We start from the raw sequence: 26853 nt of genomic DNA, 5'->3' as shown, positions 1-26853 counted from the left end.
CACCCGGCATTAAAAAATTATATATACTTGTAGGCATAAGATGATACCCATATTCGTATGGGTCGAAAAATCTAAGAGAGAAAGGAATAGTATTTTGTAGTTTTGTTTCCTTCACCATCAATAATTACAACTAGTATACTAAAGGAACAAAGCAGCTCTGTGTTTATTTCATCGTCTTCGGTAATGTTTTAAAATTTTTTGTTTATACTGTGTATGCTGTTATCCATCATAGCCCTTTTTATATATCAGTACCATATTTTGTATTTTTACCTTTGAAGACATTCCTACACCCTGTAATATATATATTTATGCACTCTCAACCCATTGTGGTCCAGCAGTACATGAAGCTGAATTTCAGGGAAGGTATCTGTTACTCGTATACTGAATCCTCATCTAGGTAACATTCCTTCTAAACATTTTCTGCAATGGAACATCTAGGGGTTATTGATTTTGTTATTATTTTTATTACTTCCCACGTACCATGGCTTTGAATTCTTTCATGATACCATATAATCCTATTCTGGTAAAATACTTAACAGTTTCAGAAGATTTTATAAAGAAATAAGAAAAAACTCCGAACTTGAAATTATGAAGCATTTTTTACTCACCAACTTTAAACTCCTAAAAAAACAAAATGGCGGAAATAGGCGGAAGATGTTTTCACAGAATATCATAGCAGACAGTCTAAATTTTATGCCCATAGCAAAAGTATAGCCCGACTCGTCCCGGAAATTAAAAAAAAATCTTAATGTCAAAAAATTTTAGTGAAAAATAAACATCCAATTTTGACTTAATTTCGCACATTAAAAAAATGACAAATGTTAAAGTAATTCAACGAAACAAGATTTTAGATTGAGCTACATATCTCCCTCTTTCATATTAAAAAGTTTGTTTTACTACATCCCATCACACTCAAATACAATAACAAGAAAACGAAGACTTAGCATGAAAAGCGTCGAAAACAAAAGCGAGAGATTCCAATAATGTCTAAGTTCCGACTAGCGTACAGCAACGGAAATGCATCAGGTGAGATTTTTACTATTATCCTCTGATGGAATAGTTATCTGACTTGAAGTAAAATAGATTTAAGACAACTTTCATCGAACTTTTGAATTTTGGTTTTTGACCGGTTTTATTGGCCAAATACTCCAACGTGCGGCGTCGTGAAGGAAAAACATTCAGGTTTGGAGATTAATTCAAAAATAGCGTTACCTGATGTCTGAAGCATAAGAAGAGGATATCTACTGAGACGAATATTAAAGGATTCATAAAAATTAAATGCATGTTTTTTTTTAAGTTTTGGAGAGTCAGGTGGGTGAAATAAACTCAAAAATAGGTATTCTTCAAATTGATATTAAACTGTTTGAATTTGATATCCCTCAAGCAAAACTCAATTAGTATGTTTTTATGTTTGAATGATCCTCTTCACATAGTTATAATAACTAACTTCAAAGGCATAAAATTTTAAAAACACTTTAAATTATATTCTTCGACTTTGAATTTCTGTACAAGTCATGAGAAAAATACTTAAAAAATTCATAGTTTAATTTAAGAATGATTTATGGTTAAACAACCACTTGGCAACATCGTGTTTGAACAGGAAAAAACAGCAAATAATTTACCATGAAACGTCCCAAAACATGAGTAAAATTGAAAAAGTGTTTTACTATTTAAGCTAGGCCCGACTAACTGAAAGTGAGGCAAACGACCCACAGTGCTTTGGAAGCCCCCTCTGTATTCTACCCCTTTAAGTCTACGAAAAATAATATTAAAATAATGTGTAGCAATAAAGAGGGGTGTCTTCAATTAATAAATCATTAATTTTTGTTATTTTAACAAAAAATTATAATTTTTTAATGCTATGCATAAGTGTTTGAAAAATACCCCCCCCCCGCAGGCCCAGGCCTAATCAGGCCCTGTATTCAAGTTGTAGAAAATTTATTCGTCATAGAAATATAAGTAAGCATTTTCAAGCGCACTAAATTAAGAAAGAAAAAAAGTCCCACATTTGCGAATTTCGGAAATGGAAATCAATTTTTGTTTTTCATCACTTCGGTGGTATTTACAAGTTTAAAATTTATTTAATAGCACTTTCAGTGAGTATTTTCTTGGTTATTGGCAATTACAGAGTTTCCATTTGTTCTTATAGCGTTTCAGAAGACTAAATTAAGTATGTTGGGAAATAGTAAAATTATGCGTTTAAGGGTTAGTATTTCTTGATAAAAAATCTACTGCTCCAAAACCTGCTTTATATTCATTAGGACCTATAGGTGGGGTAAAATGGGTACAATGGTTTAGAATGAGATTTAGAGCAAAAACAGGGATTAACTTAATATTTTAGCAAACTATATTTTTGTTTCTTTTATCCGTTCCATTTAGTTATTGTAATCTTTTTGCATCTTAATGATTCATTTGCTTTTCTTTTTTGCAGGCAATAAATCCTTTTTTTTTAGTTTTATTTATTTTAAAGATGGTAAATCTTTTTACACCTTACTGATGTTAACCGAAATATAAAACTATACATTTCATACACTACGCGTATTTAAGTTTTATTGCAAATCTGTACACATAATCAAGTTTGGTGATCTGTACATACAATAAGTTCGTGACTGGAGACCCGGTAAAACATGAAGACTTCCTAGAAACATGGTATTTCATATACAGGAGTAGATTTTGGCAATTTTATGAACCTCATTTCCCGGTTTTGATAAACTAATTTAATTAGAAAAAGTTACCTGGTGTTTATGTGAAGTAACACTTCTTACCCCACAAAACTCAAAGGAATTGCGCCAGAGAAAGTATTTTTTCTCTGAGAAGAAAATCTAATTTTAACTATGATGGGGAAAGTACTAATAAATGATACAAATGATGTGAAAATAAACATTTTTAATACATTTTCAGAAGGTATTTTAAACTGTGTTTTTTCATAAACTCATTCTGTAAAAAGCTAAAAAGCCTACTTTTCTATTTATAAGCACATTAACATCGAAACATTTCGCCTTTTATCAACATTTTTGCTTTTTGAAAATATGCTTTAACTTGCCTTTGCTCGCTCATCTCCTTCGCAGAATGCCAAAATGTTGGTTCACACGTTTTGTTAAATGTTTTTGCGGTGATAGGTTTGATGCACTGAAACTAGGAGCAAAGTTAGAATTGAAGCATTAGAATAGTTATAATATGGTGAAGTAAAAAAAAATCATCAAGCTCAGTTTCTTGATGATGTTCAAAACAATTTATAAAAGTAATTAATTGGACTTGCTCTGGAATTTTCAAATACTGTAGTTATGCAGTTTCATCAAAAAAAAAAAAAAAAAAAAAAAAAAAAACTCACTGGAGGGATTGGATTTGAACAATAAATAACACATGAAAAACATTCCTTGAATTTATTCTTTAATAGTTGCAATAAGATCAAAAAGTTATAAATTGTACGTGTCATGTTATAATGTCCTTTCTCCTTCTCTTTAGGATGTGATTCTGACGAGCGGCTGTTCCCACGCTTTGGAGATGAGTATTATGGTATTAGCGAATCCAGGACAAAATATTTTGATTCCAAGACCTGGTTTTTCAATATACAAGACAATTGCCGAATCCTTCGGAATTGAAACTAGGTCTTATAACCTACTGGTATGCTCACGTTTTATGATTATGGCTGTCAATATAGACAAGTGACTTATTTCAAGTGTACGGTCTTTTGAGATCGGATGGGAAGTCTGAAAGAAATCTGTACTATAAATTTAAGTTTCGTTTCACCTCAGTGTCTTGCTATTAGAGGTGTATCTACCGCATGGGAAAACTTTCGGATTCGGTTGTTTTAAAAAATATATATGTATATATATTTTTCTTTTAAAAATTAAGAAAACACAATAAAGATTTTTATAATTAAACTACTTTTAAAGGTTTCATTAATAAATTAAGAAATCAGCGAAGTTTAAGCATTTTTGTATCGACAGAGATACCTAAATTTTTTTTTATTGCTGGTAACTTTTGGAATCTCGATAAATACTGCCAATATAGCTGAGATGACACTAGACTTTGTCATTTCCTACTTTGGCGCAAACTTCTGTTCTACATTAAAAATTTTCCACCGTCGCGTCGTGTCAAAAGAAGCATAGCTTCAAAAATTACTAGGTGGCAACGCCCCCTGCTCACCAACCCTGTTGCTGTCATATTGAAATTTTGACCGTAAGAACTTCAGATGCCTTTATAAATTTTATAAATGTGAATTCTAACATTTAATTTTGTTTAAGAAAATGCTTTTAGAAGAGTTGATTAATTATACTAACCGACGTTGAATTGTTACATAATTTAAAAATCATCATTGAGTCATATTCCAGTGAGTTATTTTCCTTCTTTTCTTTTTCAAACAGCCCAACCTCGATTGGCAGATAGACTTGGAAAATCTGGAGTCACAGATCGATAGTCAAACTGCAGCGGTCATCATCAACAACCCATCCAATCCCTGTGGGTCGGTGTTTTCCAAACGACACCTGAGAGCCATCGTGGAGCTTGCCAACCGCAACTGCGTGCCCATCATCGCAGACGAAATATACGAAGACTTTGTGAGTTGAGTTATTCTCAGTGATCCTTTTTGCAACAAGCGTAAGATTCGTTCTCTAAAATATATCACCAAAAACAACCCTGTTATAAAAATTTTTAATTCTTCCCCACAAAAAAGAAGGCCTTCATCTTCACACATCCTAAACCCAAAAACCTTCTGCCTTAAAAAATTATGACATTCAATTTTCCTGCCAAGTATCTGCCAAACTACATCCTCCCTGTGTTTTCCTCTTTCATTACAACTACTTTCGCTAAAGCCTGCCCCCATCACCAACTCCTCACCAATGAGGATAGATCCTTTGAATTGTTTAAAAAAGTCACTGTAAAAAATTCAAAAATCATTATATAAACCAATACTCTTAGATACGTTATAAAATATCTCTTTATTAAAGTGATAAAAAGAAATGAACGCACATTATTCGGTGATTGAACCTTAGTCCGTGTTTTTTTTTTTTTTTTTTTTTTTGTCGCACCCTGCACAATTACATCGACCAAAAAGCATTCATGTTTTGAGAAACATTCAGTCAAAAGCAAGAATTTCTTCAATTCAAAATTTTCAACGTCATTAAGTTTCATGCTCTTACTGAATTTTCACATCCATTTTCAAAAGGAGGCATAACAGAGACAGAAGAAAATTCAAAAGCAGTAGAATAGTCAGCACACTAGACCCTCATTTTACGCGGTTTCGATTATACGCGGTTTAAGATTTGACACCTTTATTTTATTTTACGCGGATGAGTTTCGGTTTTACGCGGATGCGGCAATGCAAAGAGATAAATTTTTCCCCTCTTTCAAAATCCAAACTCCTAAAGATTGCAGATTACGCGTAATCAATTGCATTTTTGCGTACTAATAATCGAGCTTGGGCCACTGGAGACCTTTTATGCGATTGGTTCCACAGCTCTTTCGAGAAGTAAAGTTATTAAACTCACACAGTTTAGAACTCACTGGAAGAAGAGCTTTTAGGAGTGACAAAGGAGGCCAAAACCTACGAGGATACCGACGTCGGTGACGCACAACCAAAAACGTTCACATTGAAAATTTTGAGCCATTCCTAGCAGGGTTGGCAAAAACCCGGGTTTTTTTAAAAAAGCCCATGGACCCAGGGTTTTTTGGGTTTTTTTAAATAAAACCCAAAAAAAACCAACTAAAGCTGGGTTTTTTTAAAGAAATGTGGGTTTTTTTTGTCTTTTTTTAGGGAAAATGTAGGGTACTTGTAGCATATTGTAGCATAAGTATATGAACAAAGCACAAGAATTGTCTTGGGGTAAAAAAAGCTGGAAAACTAGTTAAAATTCAGCGTTTTCTGAAGAAGAGTATGAAAGACGACGAAACCCAAGAATGGTGAAGTTTCAGATTTTTTAGTTTCCATGATTACCAACAGTTAAGGCAAAATTACTTCTCGAGTGATAAAATCTATTGTTCTTTTTTAATTACTACTATTTTTTTTGCATTTTACTTTATTGTATTTCATTTTTTTATGCAAAACTACTGTAGAACCTCAAGTAGTTTAAATCCCTATTTACTGAATTCCAGCTTAATCAAGACATTTCTTTGAATTTTATGTTGCCTGTTTTTCTATTTCTGTGTACAGATTAAGAAATATTAAAATTTTTTGTAAGATAATGAAAATACTGTACATCCTATTCTGTTTTCTGTCCGACCATTTGTAAAACCTGTTAATTTCTAAAAAAAATATAACTTGTTAATTCAAAATTTGTGACGTGTCGGGTTGCAGAAAATAATTCACATGAAAGCCTTTTAGCTAGAGTAGTTTCCTCTGTACAATCTACAAATATTGAGAAAACCAGACGTGACAGGACTTAGTCAAGATAATTTGAGTTATTTATTGACCAGTTAAAGATAAAAGTTAAATATATATTTTTTAAATCTTTGAAGTATTTTTAATGCCGTTAAGAGTTAAGAAATACTATTAAAGTTCAAAATTCATTTTTTATGTCCATTGTCTGTGGTGAAGAACAAATAAAATAGAAGTTTAAATTGTAAAAGTATTTAAATTAATTATTTTTTTAAGAAACTTCTCAAAAAATTTAAAAAAACCCAAAAGTGGGCTAAATAATGGGTTTTTTTAAATGGGTTTTTTCAAAAAAACCCATTGGGTCCAACCCAATTGGGTCCAATCCGGCCAACCCTGATTCCTAGACAATAGAAATGATCTTTCTGATTTGTTAGTGAAGGAAGATTCTATTATGGAAATGATGCAAGTGATCATGGATGCGTTAATGCTCTGCAAAAAAATTACAGAAAAAAATTCTTAATGACTGCCAAAAGACTATCACAGTTAGCTCCTCTTTATAAACAGGGCACGAAATTAATTTATGTTTTCTTTATACATGTTGTGCATAAAAGTCGATATAAGTACACATTAAACTTATTATACAATTAGTTATTACTAGAATGAAGTATTTTGTTATCTACGGAACCAAACCCCTATTTTAACACTAGCATTAGATCTCAATTTACGTGGTTTCGATTTACACGGCATTTCCATGAAACTTAGCCCCCGCGTAAAACGAGGGTCTACTGTGTAGACCTTTTTTTGCAACTTTCTTTAGGTTCCTTAGATAAATTCAAAAGAAATTATTAATTATTTGGTTTTAAGCTTATGAGACATTCACTCATTTTCAAGCATTCTTAGAGTTATGAAAAAGTGTAAATCAGTTTATAATTCACCGGTAAAAGGAAATTCTGTTTCATCAAAAGTGTTCTATTCTCCTCAGGTATTCAAGGGGGAGACATTTCATCCCATAGCTACTTTATCAACCCAAGTGCCCATCCTTTCTTGTGGAGGGTTAACAAAAAAGTAAGTTAATCTCTTCAACTTATTACTGCTAAAGACTTTTAAAAAAAGTTTCTAAAACTTGGGTACAGTCATTCAGGGCGATTTTGAGCTACAATTCCTCTACATTAATTGCACCACTCGTCCTCATATATATAATAGCCTCTTCGCTGATCGAGTAAACACGTTGACGTCATCAACAATGAAACTTGCGCCATAGCATGCGTGACAGCATTATTTCATTGTTAAAGCACCAAAAATTCAGTAAGTTATTTAAAATTTGATAGTACTTTTTTAGCAAAATTTCACATGCAGGGAAATGTTTTATTTTGACAAGGCTCAACTAGATCCGGTTACTTAACTGTTTTACTGGTAAGACTCATTTTAAGAGAATGAAGAAACAAAAAAATTGGTCCAACAATGAACGCCATCTACTGGGCATAAGGCTTAACCTACTGGAGTTAGGGTTAAAATTTAAACTATCAAAATACCACCAAACAGGTAATTCTTCGTTCAAATGTAGAAGCAATTTTCACCCGTCATACTATGACGGGCGATTTTCAAGTAGTCTAATGGTTTTATTGTTCGGTAAGTTACCGCCCTATATCCAGTGTCTAAGGCAGAAGTACATGAAATACACCGCCAGCTCAGTCAATTCCTTAAGGAAGCAATTGCTTCCTTAAGAGGTTTTCCACCTCCAGCTCAGTCACTCCCATGCCGGGCTGATGATGAGTGCTAATAAGCACGAAACTGCAGTCCTCGACTGGAATTGACTGAGCTGGCGGTGTATTTCATGTAATGGTTTTATTGTTAGCCGGGAGCAGGCCTGGATTTACGTACAAGCTAAGCAAGCTATAGCTTAGCGCCCCCGCTTGGTTAGGGGCCTCCAACTCCCAGAAATTAGCATGATTCGTAAAAAAAAGTACTTGAAAAAATAAATTTTATTTTCGTGTGCTTGAAAATTTTGAAAAGTTACTACAAACCACAAATTGGAGGGGTAGGGAGAAGAAATGCCAATATATGTCAAATTCAGCTCCTTGCTACATCCTGCACCAAAAATGTAAAAACTACGGTTCTCACGTTTCTGAAACAAATTACAAATTTTTGTGACTCACAATGTTTCATATCTTGCTATTTATATAACGCCGAATGCAGTATTTTTGGAAATTCTTTTAGTATTGCTTTCTTTCAGCTTACTTCTGTATATTGTTAATTTGTTCCAGCACGGGGGAAAAAAAACACTACTTCTATTCCTTTTCATTTTCTGCCCCACTTGCAACTGAAGCGAAGTTGTTGTCATAAGAAATCTATAGTTTCTTTTTTCTTTTAAATTTAAAATAGCTTTTCAAACAAAGTTAGACCTAGACTGTAAAAATGTACAATCAAGTTCTAAAATTTCAGAAACTGGAAAATACAAATGAAGTGCGGTAAATAATTTTAGTTGTTCCCAAGTCCTTGAAAATAATTAAATAAGTCCTTGAAAATCTTAAGCAAAGTGGACTGCAATTTTATTTCTTATCCAGTGTATAACATTATGAATTGCTCAAATGGGCAATATGTTACTCGCTTGTTACATATTTTCTAAAACTATACACCATTTATTTTAAAGCATTTTTTACTATTGATCATCTACAATCTAATTCATTGTTGTATTTGTCGGTGGGTTGTTGGAGGGGTGATTAAAAACCCTGATTGCACCGAAAGCCAATGTGAGCAAATAACAATTGTCTTTTCTCTTCTCGTGCTCTTTCTCTCCTGTCATAAATAATTTTTACTGTGTATTATCTTAATTTTCGAAAGAGCATATAACTTTAAAAAAGTTTTGCTTGCCTATTTCTGTCTTGATATTATTTTAGTTCCAACTACATATTATACGGCTTCAAAATGCAGAATTTTATATTTATTTTTCAAAATTTTCTCCGGGGGAGAAACCCTCGAGCCCCATGTGTGTACCATGATGTGGGGTGAAAAGAAGGGGGTCCGGGGTTTTGCACCGCAAATTTTTAAATTTGTAGTCTTAAAAATGCATTTTAGTTTCTTTCAAAAACTTGCAATTCCACTTTGGGTGTGCCCCGCAGACGGGTAACATCCGGGCGGACCAACCCCCGCTTCCGGAACCGACCCCACTGGTAAAGAGTAGAACATTTATTTTTATAGATTTGCCAAGGGAGTGCAACACTAGGTCTTTTGGTTTAAAAAAAAAAGTGAAAATGCTAAAAATTTTTTAAGTAGCGCAAAGTTAATCGACATTACTCAAAATTGCCCTGAATGATTGCTCTAATTTTAATTTTTGGTGGTATGCTATCAGACTAACATTTATTACTTCCTGAAAATGTTTAAAATAATTGTATTTTAGCTTCTTTGGTTTTTCTTATCAATTTATGACGTCATTGTGTTGTGTTCCTAACAGATTTTTAGTCCCCGGATGGAGAATGGGATGGATCTTAATACACGACCGTCAAGGCATCTTTGCCAAAGAGGTAAGAAGAAATATTTTTGTTGCATTGCTTTTGTCGTACCCACAGGTAGAACATTTCTAATTCAATATTCCTCTTCCGGTGGCAAAGTGGATGCGTATCATATCTTCGGCTGAGTACAAAAACTGCAAATTTGAGAAAAATAGAATGTTTCACTTTTGTTGAACATTTTTGTTTGAAAAAAGACAAACACTTCTAATTAAATAAATTTAGAAATGGTAGTTTAATAACATTTACATTAAGTCATCATATTTCCGAAAAGAAGTACTGTACGGGTGAATATACGGTAAATTAATTTTTTGCGTTCCCAAAGAAAAATTTTCTGTTTAGTTTAATATTCACAATTTCACTACTTGTCGTTATTTTTGTAATTGCAAAGATATAAGCCAGATTATGTTTGAACTTTTTGAGTTTTATAGGCACCTGGGGAAAATATTCCTTCAGGGGGCTACACTATCGGCTTTCAAATTGCCAGAGGAGTGACGCCAGAGAAGTAACAAATTCACACTTAATCTATAAAAACATCAGGCTTTCTTTTTGGCAGAAGTCAAACGTAATCCGTAAAGTCTACCGCCAAAAACATTCTGTAAAAAACTAGCCAAGTCTCGATGGAGCTGCTTGTTTATCTCTAAAAAGTAATGAAATCTAGACAAAGCCATGACTACTCTAAGGTTCTTTACTGCGATTTCTTTATTATTATAGTTAATGTTGTGTGACTTGGCCGTTAAATATTCTTTATACGTTAGTGGATACAAGTCAATTTTGTTTATACACATTTTCCAAGTGGCAATTTTCCATCTGCAACGGGTAGCGGTTCTGGCGACAGATTGGTGCAATGGTGTCATGGAGCACCTGGTTTTGTACCCTTGTGTACCCTTTAACGGAAAAGTCACACAACATTAACTATAATAATAAAGAAATCGCAGTAAGGAACCTTTGACTTGTCATGACTTTGTCTAGATTTCATTACTTTTTAGAGATAAACAAGCAGCTCCATCGAGACTTGGCTAGTTTTTTACAGAATGTTTTTGGTGGGATTTCACTTCTTTTTGTAGAAACATTTAATTTGTGTAATGTTCGAGTAGATTAAAGTTAGGCTAGATTAAATTAGAAAATGTGTCCCACTACGTTGGACTTTTGCAATGACAGTCGATTTTTTAATGCACCAATAGTAGAAGGGGGCATTACCATATCTCTAATACAGCTGAGGGTTCTTCATTAGATACTTCAGACTCGATTTTTGACATCAAATGAAGTAGCCCACCAAGTTGAATATTTTTTGTAAAGGCGGTATGTCGATCTCTAATAGTTTGGTTGGGCTCTTGTGTTTTCTAATCAGGGTCACTCCAGATCTTCGATTAGCCTAGTTTTTATAGTTTCCCTTTATGTGGCCATTAAACCCTAACTCTGTACCAAATTTCACCTCTCTGAGTTTATGGGAAGTACTAGTTCTATTTTGATGATCATGAGTGAGTGAGTGAGTGAGTGTCATAAATGCGAAACTTTGCTTTCGCTTGACTTCGGAACTAAATGACCTACAGACTTGAAATTTCGGATTTTAAGTATGTGATTATAGCTTACTGGATGACGAAAATTTCTGCGTTCTGGTCTCATCAGAAGGTTCTCAAATAGGGGCCTGAAAATGCGGCGAAATGGTTCCAGTAAAGGATGGTACGGCAGTGTTTGCTTCGCGCTCGACTTGGTGGGGGCACTGCCGTGCCTCCCGATATGTTTCAGATTATCAGACTATGCATGACTAAAATTTTTCAGGTTCGTCGTGGTCTCCAAGCGCTAAGTCAAAGAATCATCGGCAGCAACACAATCGTGCAAGGGGCTCTCCCAAATATATTGAAAGACACGCCTGAGTCGTTCTTTGACAATAACATCGAAACAGTCCAGGTACTTAATCATACTTATTCATGTTTCTCTCATCAGCAACTATGGTTGTTGATGTTTTACATCAACTATTTATTGTTATGAAAATTGAGCTTCATATACACTAAAATGTTGTAGAAATTGTTACTGTTGTGAAAAATCAAACATTGATTAATGTTTCACATTAACAAGAAATTTTTGAAGTTTCTGATGTTTTAAGTCAATAATCAACCTCCCAATATACTGGATCTGTCTCTTTGAAAAAATAAATTCCTACTCTGGCCACATCCCACAATTGCATACGACCCCAAAATTCGCTGCTATGTTGCGTCAAAATGTAATAGAAACTGCTTATTTGGTAATGTCATACATTATTTTGTCTTTTAACAAAACTATTAGTTTTTTTTTAATTGACGCATTTGCGACATCATTTTTGCACAGCTATTTATCTATTTATACTACGTAACACGAACTTCTTATTTTGTAGCCCAAATGCGCTCAACAGTATACTTACTGCTCTAGTATAGTGTCCCAAATGCGTCAATTAAGTAAAATAAGCCATTAAATAACATCAAAAGCTCCATTAATGTTTGAAATATTAACTAAATAATTCGCAAAATAGTCATTAAAAATTGACGATGTGCTAAAAGTAACCGTATTAAACCATTAAAACGTTTGAAGCTCCATTAAAATTTGAAATAATCCAGCAACCAAATTAAACAAAACATTAAACAACACTAAAAGTTACATTATATGTAAAAAATTCCAAACAAATATGTACAAAGTTTATTACTGCACCCGAGATTAAAAAAAAAAAAATAGTAGACAAGCCGCCAAGCGCTAAGTGCAAATTCTGTGCGTCTATCTTTCCAAAAAGTGGAATCTGATCTATAAGAACTTAGTCGTTATTAGACAGATAGTCACCGCCCTTAAACCAGGGCTAAGACAGAACCAGGGCCTGGGCAGAACTATATTCAATATACCGACAGCCCGATTACCACTTCTAGGGACTGCTGTTTCGTCTTTGTTGTGGACTCACCAGTCTGAAATAGTGATTAACTGAGCTGGATGCAGATGTCAGTGCATTGAAGCAGAGAGTGCCAACAAACTGGTGGCTTAAGTCGCAAACACACAAAGAAAAAAAAAAAGTTTGATAGGATCTGATAAACTAACGCGAGTGCACGTACTTATATCTTTCCCGAGCGAAAAGCGAAAGTTAATCAACTTGATTACAGTAACCAAATACTCCTTAAATCCACACATTAAAGTCAAGAAATTAGAGTTTTATTCATGTTTCAAATACAGTATACAACACAGAATAAACACAATCAAATTACAAAGGTGCTTTAATTTCCTCTTGATGCAAACAATCCACATGATTTAACTAAGCACAAAGATTAACTGTTAGATTGAAAAGCTCAAATATTAAAAATATTATATCTACTAACTACGAAACAAGATGCGCTTGAAAAGCATGGTGAATTTGCTGCAAACATTTAGAAAAACAAAAGAAATTAAAAGTGAAAGAAGAAACGTGTCCTCGTGGGAATTGAAATTCAGTTTTCTTTAAAAGGTATGACTCACTCCATATTTTTATACCACTTAAATAACCAATATTGGACATATATTTATATTAAAAATAATAAAAATTAAGAAAAGGAACCAATATTTTTTGTGCTTTTCTCCACTATTTTTTTTTTTTTTTTGTTATTCATTAAAATATGCAAAAAACATATTCACATCAACAGAAAATATACAAATATTCGTCGACTACGCTAAAATTAAAATTTTCACCGTTGTACAGTTTCAATTTCAATCTTTTTATGAATTTCCATCGATAGCATTTTTAAAATACGTCGGTATTCGAGTGTTCGACGATTGAATTTTCAAGGCGTATTTGTGTAACACCTTGCCGGAAAGGCAATATCTATCGGACATTGTCCTTCGGATTGTCCGGACCGATGTATTTCAAAAATGGTACGGATGAAAATTTGATAAAAGGATTGAAATTGAAACTGTCCAAAGATAAAAAAATTAAATTTAGCGTAGTCGACCAATATTTGTATATTTTCCATTGATGAGAATATGGATTTTGTATATTTAAATGAATTAAAAAAAAAAAAAAAAAAAAAACATGGAGAAAAGGAAAAAAAAAATATTGGTTCCTTTTCTTGATTCATATATATATATATATATATATATATATATATATATATATATATATATATATATATATATATATATATATATATATATATATATATATAAACGTGTGTCCGATATTTGTTATTCAAGTGATAAAAATATGGAGCGAATCATACTTTTTAAAGAAAATTGAATTTCGATTCCCGCGAGGACACGTTTCTTCTTCCTCTTGTAACTTTTATTGTTTTACTAAATGTTTGCAGCAAATGCACAATGTTTCTCAAGTGCATCTTGTTTCGTAGTTAGTAGATATATTTTTAATATTTTAGCTTTTCAATCTAACAGTCAATCTTTGTGCTTAATGAAATCATGTGGATTGTTTGCATCAAGAAGAAATTAAAGCAGCTTTGTAATTAGATTGTGTTTATTTTGCGTTGTGTATTTATTTGAAACAAATGAATAAAACTTCAATTTCTTGGTTTTTATTTCTGCCTTTAAGGAGTATTTAGTTACTCTAATAAAGTTTATTAACTTTCACTTTTCGCTCGGGAAAGATAGGCACGTATTTATTTCACCAGCGAGAGCTTGCAGCCTGGCGCGGTTCAACTAGTAAATTGATAGTAAAGCCACATCCATTAATCCACGTATGCATTTACTAGTTTTAAAGGTATTAGCCAAAACAGACAATCAAAAGTAATTCTGTACGTCTCTTGATTATGTAGTTACTGCTGTTTGACGCTGAAACGATGATGTGCCCAGTCAAAAATAATTTCTGTTTCAGAGAAATGCCGTGCTGTCCTATTCTATACTTGCAGAGGTTCCAGGTTTGTGTCCGATAATGCCATCAGGAGCTATGTACATGATGGTGAGCAAATGAAATCTTTACAATTTCATTACGATTGAAATATTTAAGCATTAATTTTATTACTTCTAAATTATCAGCTTTGGTTAGGTTATAGCTCCCTTTATTCGTACATTCAGTCAAAATAAGAGTATGGAATAATGGTGTTTTAAATTTCAGGTAGGAATACAAAAAACTTTCTTCCCGTCCTTCAAGCACGATCTGGATTTCGTCGAATGCCTGATGTCGGAACAATCAGTCTTTTGCCTGCCAGGATCGGTAAGCATCGACTTAAACTTCTTACGAACCATTGAAATTCGAGGGTAGCTCAGGGGGCCTGATGGATGGCAGAAACGACTCGACCGGTAGAAGTCGACTCAATGCACAATCCTCCCATTTCCCGGACAGCGCATTGATTTGTTTGCCAGCAGATTCAGTTCTACCATGTCAGCGCATGCTCACTGGAGTGCTGACTTAAGCCTTGAATGGTAGAATAAAGTAACGACACGTTCACCATCTTGGGGCTAAATGATTCTTCGATGTCTGCTATGGTGAAGTAGCTTTCAGGTGAAGTAGCCTTTGGTGAAGTAGGAATTATTAAATGGGGGGAAAGTCCAATCATTGGCTTAGCAAGTTGGGGCAAAGACGCCAAGTCATGTGACTCAACAACTACGAATGGTTTTGCGTGAAACTGGAGAAACCTGATTTTTTCCCACAATGCTTTGCATTAAAATCTGTCACGTGACTTGGGACCTGTCAAGGTTCCACGTACCACAACTAGAATGGACCGGTTGTCATAGGCTATACCCTCCCAGACCCCTATGCCCGCTATGCGGGCAGTGTGTCGTGCGATACAATTGGTGGAGTGGTAGCTTTCTACAGGGCACCTCCACATCCGTGCGCGAATACTATCTGACCCCTAAACGAATCGGGATTCATCACTGAGCACCCCCTTTTGCCAATCAGTGACATCCCACATCGCTCTGGCATCGCACCATTGCAGACGGAGTGACCATGTTTTGGTGTTAAAGGGCGTACACTAAAAGGACGCTTGGACGGCAGATTTACTTTTCGCAAGACGTTTAGAAATGCTTCGGAGAACAACTGCTACCCCTACGTCTGCTGGTATGGTGAAATGAGTTACTGTGGGATCCACGAGTGCTTGCCAGACGATCCTTCCGTCCTCTCTCCACGTGGTCTTCCCGGTCGCTCCAGATCCGGTTTTTTGCATGTTGGTATTATCTCGTGTCTACTGCCTCCAAAAGTTTCTAACGGAACACTCTGAACGGTTCAGATGTGCAGTAACACAGCTCGTCGACCAGCCTGCAATTTTCATGCTGATTATCAAACCTCCCTCAAACTCGCTTAACTGCGTGAGAAACGCTTTCTCATCTACCTGACATCCTTCACTCATTAAGGTTCTCTGACAATCTGGATGTAATCTTAACATTTATAAATCTTAAATTATGCACTGGTTTTTATAGCACTTTTTTCCCGATTTCACCAACACTGTAGGGTAAACGGTTATGCGCATTGGCACCAAACTTGGATCATTTGTCTATTAGATGTCACTCTTCTTATATGCAAAATTTCGCGATTGTACCTTCTTTTTTCTTGGGGCGCTATTTTCAATGTTCCTGAATGTATGTGACCGGGTCACTCACAAAAAAGTCTTAAGATGTAGAAAGACTCAACAGATGCAAACATGGGTAAAATCTAAGAACGGTGAGCGTTAGCACGATTCCACACACACCCATCATACATTACATAAGGATCCATTCATCAATTACGTAAAGGTCCCGAGGTGGAAGGGGGATTAGGGAAATCTCTATATGCTCTTACTTTGGCGGAGGGGGGTGGGGCGTCAAACCCATTCGTACTTAACATTTTTCAAGTCTATATTTTATAATAGTAATCACGTTGTCAAATGAGTTGAAGCAGGGATTATATTTCATTTGCGTCTAAGAGGTAAAAACGTATTAGGAAGAGTTGTGCTTTACAAAGAATGAATACTGTAAAATATAATTAAGAATCGAATCATGTATGGCATGTTTTTATTTTTTGTTAATGTCGCATCATAGGCGACAAAAAAAAAAAAAAAAAAAAGTCGAGAAAACATTCAGTTTAGGTGATCTGAATTGATCTCTATTAACAGAATTAATTGATTTTCTTTGAAATTAATTAAAAACTAGTCGATCATTATTTTAAAACTGTTATTGGTTTGCAGATTGTTTAACTGATTTATGTTTAAGATTATTTAAAAACTTACTTTTAACTGCTGATAAAATAGCATTCCAAAGACTGGATATTTATCTAATGCAATGGTAATATGTAGTTGACTGAAATAAAATATTATAACTCATCAGTTGAAAAATAAAAATATTTTTTTAGTATAGCACCCTTGACGAAAATTTGCTGATTTACCTCAAACTGGGAGTTTAAGTGTAACTGATCCTTTTCTAAGAACTTTTTATTGTTTTGAAAAACGAAATGGAATCTTACTTAAGAATAGGGGAGAGGGGTTTGAAAAAAATCTTACGTACCCTTTCATAAAGTAGGGGGGAGGGGGGGGGGCAAAAATTGCGGAACAAATCTGATATACCCCCCTCTTGGCGACTTTTTCCTGTTGGCGCCAAAAAAGCGTCGCCAAGAAAACTATGTATGACGTCATATGTCATACATCGTTCTTAGCGATGCTTTTTTAGCGCCAACAGGAAAAATTCAAATTATGTCATTAATTATTTAATGAAATTAATGCATTAATTTTTTTCCGTTGTTTTCTCCGGGATACGAGCCCTCGGTCTCATAGTACTTTCGTAATGAGACCTCGGCTCGCCGGCCCTGCCTCGGTCTCATTACGAAAGTACTATGAGACCTCGGGCTCGCCAGGACCTCGCTGCCGCTCGGTCCGTTATCCCTCCGACTTTTAATATACATCACAGTCGGATATAAGTCACAGATCTCCTCCGTTCAGTATACAATAAAGTCACAGATTTTATGTGAAATTAACACCATTTTTGTGCTACAAAAATGCCAACCAGACCAAAATACAAACTACCAGAAACACACTAAAAACACAATAATTCAAAATATGTTCACTTACCTTTTTTACTTTTCTTTTACTTCCTCACGTGAGGCAGTGCACATATGTTCCGCTCTTAGGGAAATTATCCCATTTTTTATTATCATTACTTTACAAAAATATTTAAATTATGTTTGTTTTGACAAAAAAAAATTCCAAAAAAAACAACCTTATTTTACTTGTATTTTGTACTCCACCCAATTAATTTCGCGAATTATTTCCAAAAACTTTACAAACATATCCTCATTTTTGTATTCACAATTTTTTTTGTATAAATAATAAGCTAAATAAAATTTAAAATCCCCTAATCTATTATATGTTGGTAGAGTACTTTTAACGTGTCTCCATGTGGATTCAATTGTGTTAGTGTGACATTTAGTTTCTGGATCTACAAAATTAAGTTTATGGTTGACTGTTAAATGCTCATACCCCTCCTCCCCCAATGTATCATATGCCCTCCAACAATCGGAGTGCACCGTCGTGCCTGGTAGTATCCACTGCTTAATTGCCAAAAATAGAGTTTTCCCTACCCCTATCCCCAACAGCAACCAAAAAAGTTTTCCCCGAACCCCGTTCAACCCCCCCAAAAACCCATTGTCCCTCAACTGCATGTCCCCGATTATATTTTCTTTTCCCAAATTTAGATTCATCAACTTCAATAACTTTCCCAAACCCCCCTATTTGTTCGGATTTTAATTCAATGTAATTTAATATTTCTTCATTAATATAATTTCGCCAATCGGCTAAAGTTTGTGATGAAAAAAAATATTGACTTTCAATATCAGCAGTTTTGGTCCCAATTAAAATCTCATATGTTATCAAAAAAATCTCCTCTATTTTCAACTTGCTAGAACTAAACCATGACCCACTCCTGATCGTTGCTTCTTTTCCACAAACAACACCCCCAATAACCTTTCTACAAAAAAAAAATTAACCCATCTGAACATTTTTTAGTTTTTTTAATTTTCATAACAGAATTACATCTAGAACATAACATTTCATTCTTAAGTAAACCAATTTCCCTTAAAAATTCTAAAAAAACCTCTTTATTTTCAATTAGTTTAAATATAAAAAATCTATTTAGGACTCCGGTACGTCCAAACGTTGGACGACCTGACGAAAAAGAAAAAGAAGATTCATTCAAAAATTTCAATTGATACATTTGGACAACATCACAAACCGAACTCATAATTAAAATAGAAAATTCAACTAAATTAACATTAAAAAACAACAAGAAAAAGAATACTCTAAAATAAAGTTTGAATTGAAACTTTATTTTAGAGTATTCAACTTAAAATCTCCCTAAGAGCGGAACATATGAGCACCTACCTCCTACCACACAGACACGTGCAAAAAGACAGACTTCGAGAAACTACTTTCCAGCGTTCAAGTTGCAAAACCAGGGTTGCCAAGTTATCGCCTTATTGGCGATTTTCGTATCGAGCGAAAAATTAAAATCTCGCCAAGAGGGGGGAATATCAGAGGAGAGCCAAAATTGCCCAAATCATCCTTACGTATTTAGTGAATGACCCCTAAGTACAAAAAAAAAAAAAAATTATTTCTATATTTCGTCACTTGAAAAGAATAGTGAACTCAAAAAAATACCGAAAATGAGATTTTGATCTGAAAATAGTATAAAAAAATTCATACGGATTTTATACGGATTAAAGACACAAGTCGTAGATAGCAAAGTTGTCGGTAGACGGACAATTTCGATTAAAACCTAATTTGACCTAAACTTGATTAAAACTTCTAGAAAACCTTAAAGGCTAGCACAAAAACTACGTGAAATAATTAACCATTTTTAAGGGGCATTACAATAATTTGGAATTGTTATGAATGAAACAATAAATCACAAATCGCAGCAATTAAAAAAAATATATTTCCTAAAAAAACTGCTTTTTTGAGTTGTGTCACTATTCTTTTCAAGCTGCGATTTGTAGACATTTTGTAATTTTTGTTGCTGTAAAAACCTAATGTTTTTGAAGTTTCCCATATTTAATGCAATCTATCCTTCATAGTTTCAGTTTATGTTGCGATTCATTTTTATCACGTTGACAAAAGTTTTACTTACTTTTCAGGCTTTTGATTTTCCGAACTATTTCCGCATCGTCCTGACGGTTCCCGATGAGCTGATGGCAGAAGCTTGCGAGCGTATCAAAGAATTTTGCACCAAGCACTATACTCTCAACACCAAGATTTCAACTTCGAACACGGAAATGATTCTTCGAACACAGATGCCCCTACAAGTATAATACACGCAGGACTCACGAAACATGGATTTAATTGAAGCTATGAAGATGTCGGTCGCGGTCAACACGCGTATATCCTTTCCTCATATTGACAAGAACTCGGAATGAGTTGAGGCGTCTGTGATTGGTTGCTTTGCTGAACATCACTTGTGTTACCATTTTATACATTTAAACAGCTCAGTCACAACTTTTAGTTTGCTATTTAAATGTATACGGCAGGAAGTTATTTTATGAAAATTTTATTCTTTTTTAACGACCTCAACGAGAAGTGATAAAAATGTGCAAGTTAGTTGCTAATTGAAGTTTTAAAGAGCGCCAAATTTCCTGGCATACAAGCAATCTCGATTTGCTAAATCGGTCAAACAAAATTCACTCTGGCTGAATTTTGTCTTTATTTATGCTGGACTTTAAATTTTGCAAGCAAGAACACAGGAGTCATGCTATTGTGTTGGGATAGCTAGAAAAAAAAAACTCCTTTTCGAAGGATAAACGAAATGAATTTAGCCAGAAGCAAATATTACCAACTTAGGTATTTATTCAAATTATAGTATTCACATCCTTTTTCTATCACGGGAGATCTATAAGGGGACAAGTTAAATTCTTGTAGACTATTTATAAATTTTTAGTTCATAATTGATCTAGATGCTAGAATTTCATAAACGATCTACAATTTTTTTTTTAAATCAATAAACATTGCTTATCATTTAAGCTTCGATTCCGTATATGATTCTTATACTAGGACTAATTGGAGTTGATGGCTTATATAAGCATGATAATCAGTTTGTATGACGCTGCTCCTGATTTTGAAGGTGATCATTTTCGGGAAAGGGCATAATAAGTGAAATATTCAAGTAAAATAGGAGATGAGCGAATTAAGGAGGAGATGACATCTTCCCCAGCTCAGTTACTCACTACTCCAGACTGATGAGTCCACAACAAGGCCTAAATTGCAGTCTCTGGATGTGATGATAGTTCTGTCGGTACATTGGATGTAAAAGGGGGAGTCTGGGACATTTTTTCAAAATGTAAGTCTCAAAAACGCAGCTTTAGGCAAACTTTGGTAGCTTAAGCGGACCTCCCCCTCATGACCCCTCCCTTCTGTATCCGCGCTTGGTATGACGTCATCATTGTTGCTTAGTGAAACAACCAATCACAAATGCATTAGCTCAAGGGTCTTCTCGTATCCGAAACTGATTAATAGTTCAAGAAACGATCACCGGTCACTTTCTGTTTTGCTGTTCCGAAAAATGTTCGATTTTCTTAGGTGTGCAGTTTTGATGAGAATGTAAGTAGCTTGAAAGATCTAGTATGCTGTGAGCGAGAAAGCAACATTTGCAACTTCAAACACAATGGAAAGAGACGACATGTTTACACAATTAATCTTATGATGTTCAAGTATTTGGTTAACGGATCTCGGTGTATTCATTTCTGAAAAGTATAGCGAATTCGTTTGACTATGTTTATTTTGACCCTTGCAAATTAGATCAAACAAGATTTGGAATGAATGCTGTAGAGATAGTATAAGAATAAATTAACTTGTGAAAGTTGTATTATGTATGGTTTTTTTTTAACGCTTCTACTAATTTATACCAGACATTTTTAGTAACATTATAACATTAGGAAACATAACGCTATACAGCACAAAATAGCTACTGATTGCCGACACGTGTTTCGGAGTTTCAAGGAATCTCTTTATCTACACTGTAAAGAAAATCCTGAAATTGTACGGTAAAAGTTACTGGCATCCATGTTGCCAGTAACTGTTATCGTAAAGTCCTATTTTACGGTAAAGCTTACGATAACATTTTATGGGAGAATGAACGAGAGTCAAAAAATGCAACTGGCGAGCAGCAGGTTCAATCTCAGGATCTTCGTGTGAGCAGGCTTTGCTGACCACCATACCATTTGGGACACATCAAGTGAAGGGAAATACAGCGTTTAAATTATTATTTAGAGAATAATAATAGATTAAAATATTCTTGTAAGTGCAAGAATATTTAATGATGAATATTTCCGAATTAATAATTTGGATGAATATTTTAGCAATCTGAATTTAGTCCAGTCATTTGGTCGAAAAAAAAGGGGTTACCTGGAAAGTTTTCCGGGAGTTTTGAAAATTGATAATTTTATAGATTTTGATGTGCTCTTTTCGAATTTCCACTTTGCCACCTCGTATCTTTGCCGCTCGCTCCGCCATATTGAAAAAATGGCGTCTAAAAGCGGTATTTTGATGATATCTCCGTTCTGACTTATTTTACCATAAAAACATAATTTACAAAATTAAACTAGAGAAAATTTCCTACAATTTATGTCACAACAATTCTTTCGTAAAATAAATAGCTTCGGCGTACGAGCGCCGCAAAGTATTATTTAACACGCGTTATCGCAGAATAAGTCGTTGAGTCTACTTTGATGTTTAGTTATCATAACACATCAAGGAAACGCAGAGTTTAATTAATAGGCATATAGTACAAACACAAATTCAATCGATTTACAAGTTAATTTACTAACTGCATAAAAATTCACCATCCACAAATTAAAATTCTTTTTGCGGTAGAAATGAGCGAGAGGAAAAAGGCAATACGGAAACCAAATTCCATTTCAGTTATTTCTTCCTATCTGCACTAAAACACAGAAATACTCTTCCAACGAGGCGCCACGTGGATTCCCCCCTCTCTCCCTTTCCGAAAATTCTACCGGTAGAACTCAATAAAATATTTTAGTCTGCGTCATCAGTATACTTGTTACGAAAAAACTATTGAAAAAATGGCGTCTAAAAGCGGTATTTTGACGATATCTCCTTTCTGACCTATTTTACGACAAAAAAATCATATACAAAATTAATTTAGGCATTATATATATTAATTTACATACAAAATTAAACAAGAAAAATTTCCTACAATTTATATAATAGAGGTTTTTTTTTGCAAAATAAATAATTTATGCGTACGAGTGCCGAAAAGTGTTATTTAACAGCATTTTCGCGTAGATATTTTTGATCGACCAAGAGTTACTGGTTCACCGTCTTCAGTATTGATTGAGGCGTCATGCAATTTCTTCGACATCATCTGCGATGGGATCATCAAATTCATCATGAGCTTCTTCGTTTTCTATTCCATCATGCGTTTGCTCGAAAACCGTCTCCCTTTCTTCCTCTTCATCGCTGTCATGTGATAAACTTTGCGAATTCTCACAATAACCACCTGTACGATTAGTACACATAACGGAGCATTTTAACCCGGCTTTTCTCCATCCACAGGCTTTTTGACATCCTTTTTTGCATTTGCAAGAAATAAGTCTTAGTAAGGTTTGCGGAGCTGGAGGATCAAGCGTCATAACAGGAATTAACCCATTCTTATTTCTATTCCACCCCCACTGCTCTGGATTTTTTCCATTCCTACACCACTGCTGAATCTGGTGATAAGATCGAAAAGAATGTTGTCTTGCTGCTGCTTCTGTTGGAGGTGGCGACGAAACATTAAATTTACTTTTATATGCGGATTTCACAAAGCACTCATATCTGTAGGCGTTTAAAGTCATGTTTTTCTTGCTTTTTTTACTTTTCAGTTCACTGAAACCGTATAAGTCAAGAAAGAAGTCTTCTCCAGTTTTAGCAATGATCTCTGGATCAGCATTTGGATTTTTGAACGCTTTAATAGACTCACTTAAATTTGGATTTTTTCGTAATACATTAATAAATTTCGTTTTTCCTTGATTGAAAAGGGCACATGTTGTATCACAGTCACTAAAGGCATGCAAGAATAAAATATGATCTGCGGCTGTCTTATCTATAATACTGTCAGTTGTATATATTTGTTGCGAAATTTTTCCTTTTCCTGGTTTGATCATATATATGTTTGATCGCTTAGATAGAGCTGTCAAAAGAATAAGATCTACATCTTCGCCCACAACAATTACGGAATCGAATGCTGAAGAAACAGTTATCGCAGTATTGATTATTAAAGTGTCTGCATCTTATGTGGCTTGTTTGACCACAATATTAAAAAAAAAAAAAAAAAAAAACTTTATGATATAAATTGTAGGAAATTTTTCTTGTTTAATTTTGTATGTTAATTTATATATATATATATACATATATATATATATATATATATATATATATATATATATATATATATATATATATATATATATATATATATATATATATATATATATAATGCATAAATTAATTTTTAGTCTGCGTCATCAGTATACTTGTTACGAAAAAACTATTGAAAAAATGGCGTCTAAAAGCGGTATTTTGACGATATCTCCTTTCTGACTTATTTTACGACAAAAAAATCATATACAAAATTAATTTAGGCATTATATATATTAATTTACATACAAATTAAACAAGAAAAATTTCCTACAATTTATATAATAGAGTTTTTTTTTTTTTTTTTTTGCAAAATAAATAATTTATGCGTACGAGTGCCGAAAAGTGTTATTTAACAGCATTTTCGCGTAGATATTTTTGATCGACCAAGAGTTACTGGTTCACCGTCTTCAGTATTGATTGACACGTCATGCAATTTCTTCGACATCATCTGCGATGGGATCATCAAATTCATCATGAGCTTCTTCGTTTTCTATTCCATCATGCGTTTGCTCGAAAACCGTCTCCCTTTCTTCCTCTTCATCGCTGTCATGTGATAAACTTTGCGAATTCTCACAATAACCACCTGTACGATTAGTACACATAACGGAGCATTTTAACTCGGCTTTTCTCCATCCACAGGCTTTTTGACATCCTTTTTTGCATTTGCAAGAAATAAGTCTTAGTAAGGTTTGCGGAGCTGGAGGGTCAAGCGTCCATAACAGGAATTAACCCATTCTTATTTCTATTCCACCCCCACTGCTCTGGGTTTTTTCCATTCCTACACCACTGCTGAATCTGGTGATAAGATCGAAAAGAATGTTGTCTTGCTGCTGCTTCTGTTGGAGGTAGCGACGAAACATTAAATTTACTTTTATATGCGGATTTCACAAAGCACTCATAACTGTAGGCGTTTAAAGTCATGTTTTTCTTGCTTTTTTTACTTTTCAGTTCACTGAAACCGTATAAGTCAAGAAAGAAGTCTTCTCCAGTTTTAGCAATGATCTCTGGATCAGCATTTGGATTTTTGAACGCTTTAATAGACTCACTTAAATTTGGATTTTTTCGTAATACGTTAATAAATTTCGTTTTTCCTTGATTGAAAAGGGCACATGTTGTATCACAGTCACTAAAGGCATGCAAGAATAAAATATGATCTGCGGCTGTCTTATCTATAATACTGTCAGTTGTATATATTTGTTGCGAAATTTTTCCTTTTCCTGGTTTGAGCATATATATGTTTGATCGCTTAGATAGAGCTGTCAAAAGAATAAGATCTACATCTTCGCCCACAACAATTACGGAATCGAATGCTGAAGAAACAGTTATCGCAGTATTGATTATTAAAGTGTCTGCATCTTATGTGGCTTGTTTGACCACAATATTAAAAAAAAAAAAAAACTTTATGATATAAATTGTAGGAAATTTTTCTTGTTTAATTTTGTATGTTAATTAATATATATATATATATATAATGCATAAATTAATTTTGTATATGATTTTTTTGTCGTAAAATAAGTCAGAAAGGAGATATCGTGAAAATACCGCTTTCAGACGCCATTTTTTCAATATTTTTTTCGTAACAAGTATACTGATGACGCAAACTAAAATATTTTATTGAGTTCTACCGGTAGAATTTTCGGAAAGGGAGAGAGGGGGGAATCCACGTGGCGCCTCGTTGGAAGAGTATTTCTGTGTTTTAGTGCAGATAGGAAGAAATAACTGAAATGGAATTTGGTTTCCGTATTGCCTTTTTCCTCTCGCTCATTTCTACCGCAAAAAGAATTTTAATTTGTGGATGGTGAATTTTTATGCAGTTAGTAAATTAACTTGTAAATCGATTGAATTTGTGTTTGTACTATATGCCTATTAATTAAACTCTGCGTTTCCTTGATGTGTTATGATAACTAAACATCAAAGTAGACTCAACGACTTATTCTGCGATAACGCGTGTTAAATAATACTTTGCGGCGCTCGTACGCCGAAGCTATTTATTTTACGAAAGAATTGTTGTGACATAAATTGTAGGAAATTTTCTCTAGTTTAATTTTGTAAATTATGTTTTTATGGTAAAATAAGTCAGAACGGAGATATCATCAAAATATCGCTTTTAGACGCCATTTTTTCAATATGGCGGAGCGAGCGGCAAAGATACGAGGTGGCAAAGTGGAAATTCGAAAAGAGCACATCAAAATCTATAAAATTACCAATTTTCAAAACTCCCAGAAAACTTTCCAGGTAAAACTACCAGATGACTGGACTAATTGTAGGAAATAATAATTTGTGAGAACATTTTAACAGTAGAAATCTTCGGAATAAAAATTTCCAAAAATACAGGGTGCTTCAAAAAGAATGACCCGATTTGAAATGCGTATATTATGAAAACGATCGAAAATAGACACTTCAGACTTCAGAGTAATATTATATTACATGTATAATAATAAAGTTTTTTTACATACAAAGTTAAAAGTGCTCAATATGTTCACCTTTGAATGCACGGCATAAGGCTGCTCAGAAGTTAAATTCGTCCCAAACTTTTGCAAGCATGTTTGCATCTTCTTATGCTTTTCAGGACAGGAGGTTCAACACCAGAGTATTCTCGACGAAAATCAAGCTTAACAGTTTTTACGGACTTACACATCGCGAAACGTAGAACACAATACGATTTTTGTCGCGCAGTCGCCATTTTCACTAACACGGAAATGGCGGGCGAAGAAAGAGA

General features: G+C 34.1%; 1 protein-coding gene across 1 annotated transcript in view; it reads left to right on the top strand.

Annotated features, from left to right (window-relative positions):
* Positions 1–21571, top strand: part of LOC129221614 (tyrosine aminotransferase-like) — a 64672-nt gene extending 43101 nt beyond the window's left edge. The window contains exons 5-12 of the mRNA XM_054856136.1: positions 3466–3624; positions 4368–4559; positions 7299–7381; positions 9768–9837; positions 11605–11733; positions 14636–14719; positions 14876–14974; positions 19859–21571. Coding sequence (XP_054712111.1) covers positions 3466–3624; positions 4368–4559; positions 7299–7381; positions 9768–9837; positions 11605–11733; positions 14636–14719; positions 14876–14974; positions 19859–20032 — 990 coding nt within the window. The 3' untranslated portion in view covers positions 20033–21571. The remainder of the gene's footprint in view (positions 1–3465; positions 3625–4367; positions 4560–7298; positions 7382–9767; positions 9838–11604; positions 11734–14635; positions 14720–14875; positions 14975–19858) is intronic.
* The last annotated feature ends 5282 nt before the right edge of the window (positions 21572–26853 follow it).

This window comes from Uloborus diversus, chromosome 4, assembly GCF_026930045.1.
Source record: "Uloborus diversus isolate 005 chromosome 4, Udiv.v.3.1, whole genome shotgun sequence".
Classification (NCBI taxonomy): domain Eukaryota; kingdom Metazoa; phylum Arthropoda; class Arachnida; order Araneae; family Uloboridae; genus Uloborus; species Uloborus diversus.
This window is presented reverse-complemented; position numbering and strand designations above follow the sequence as displayed.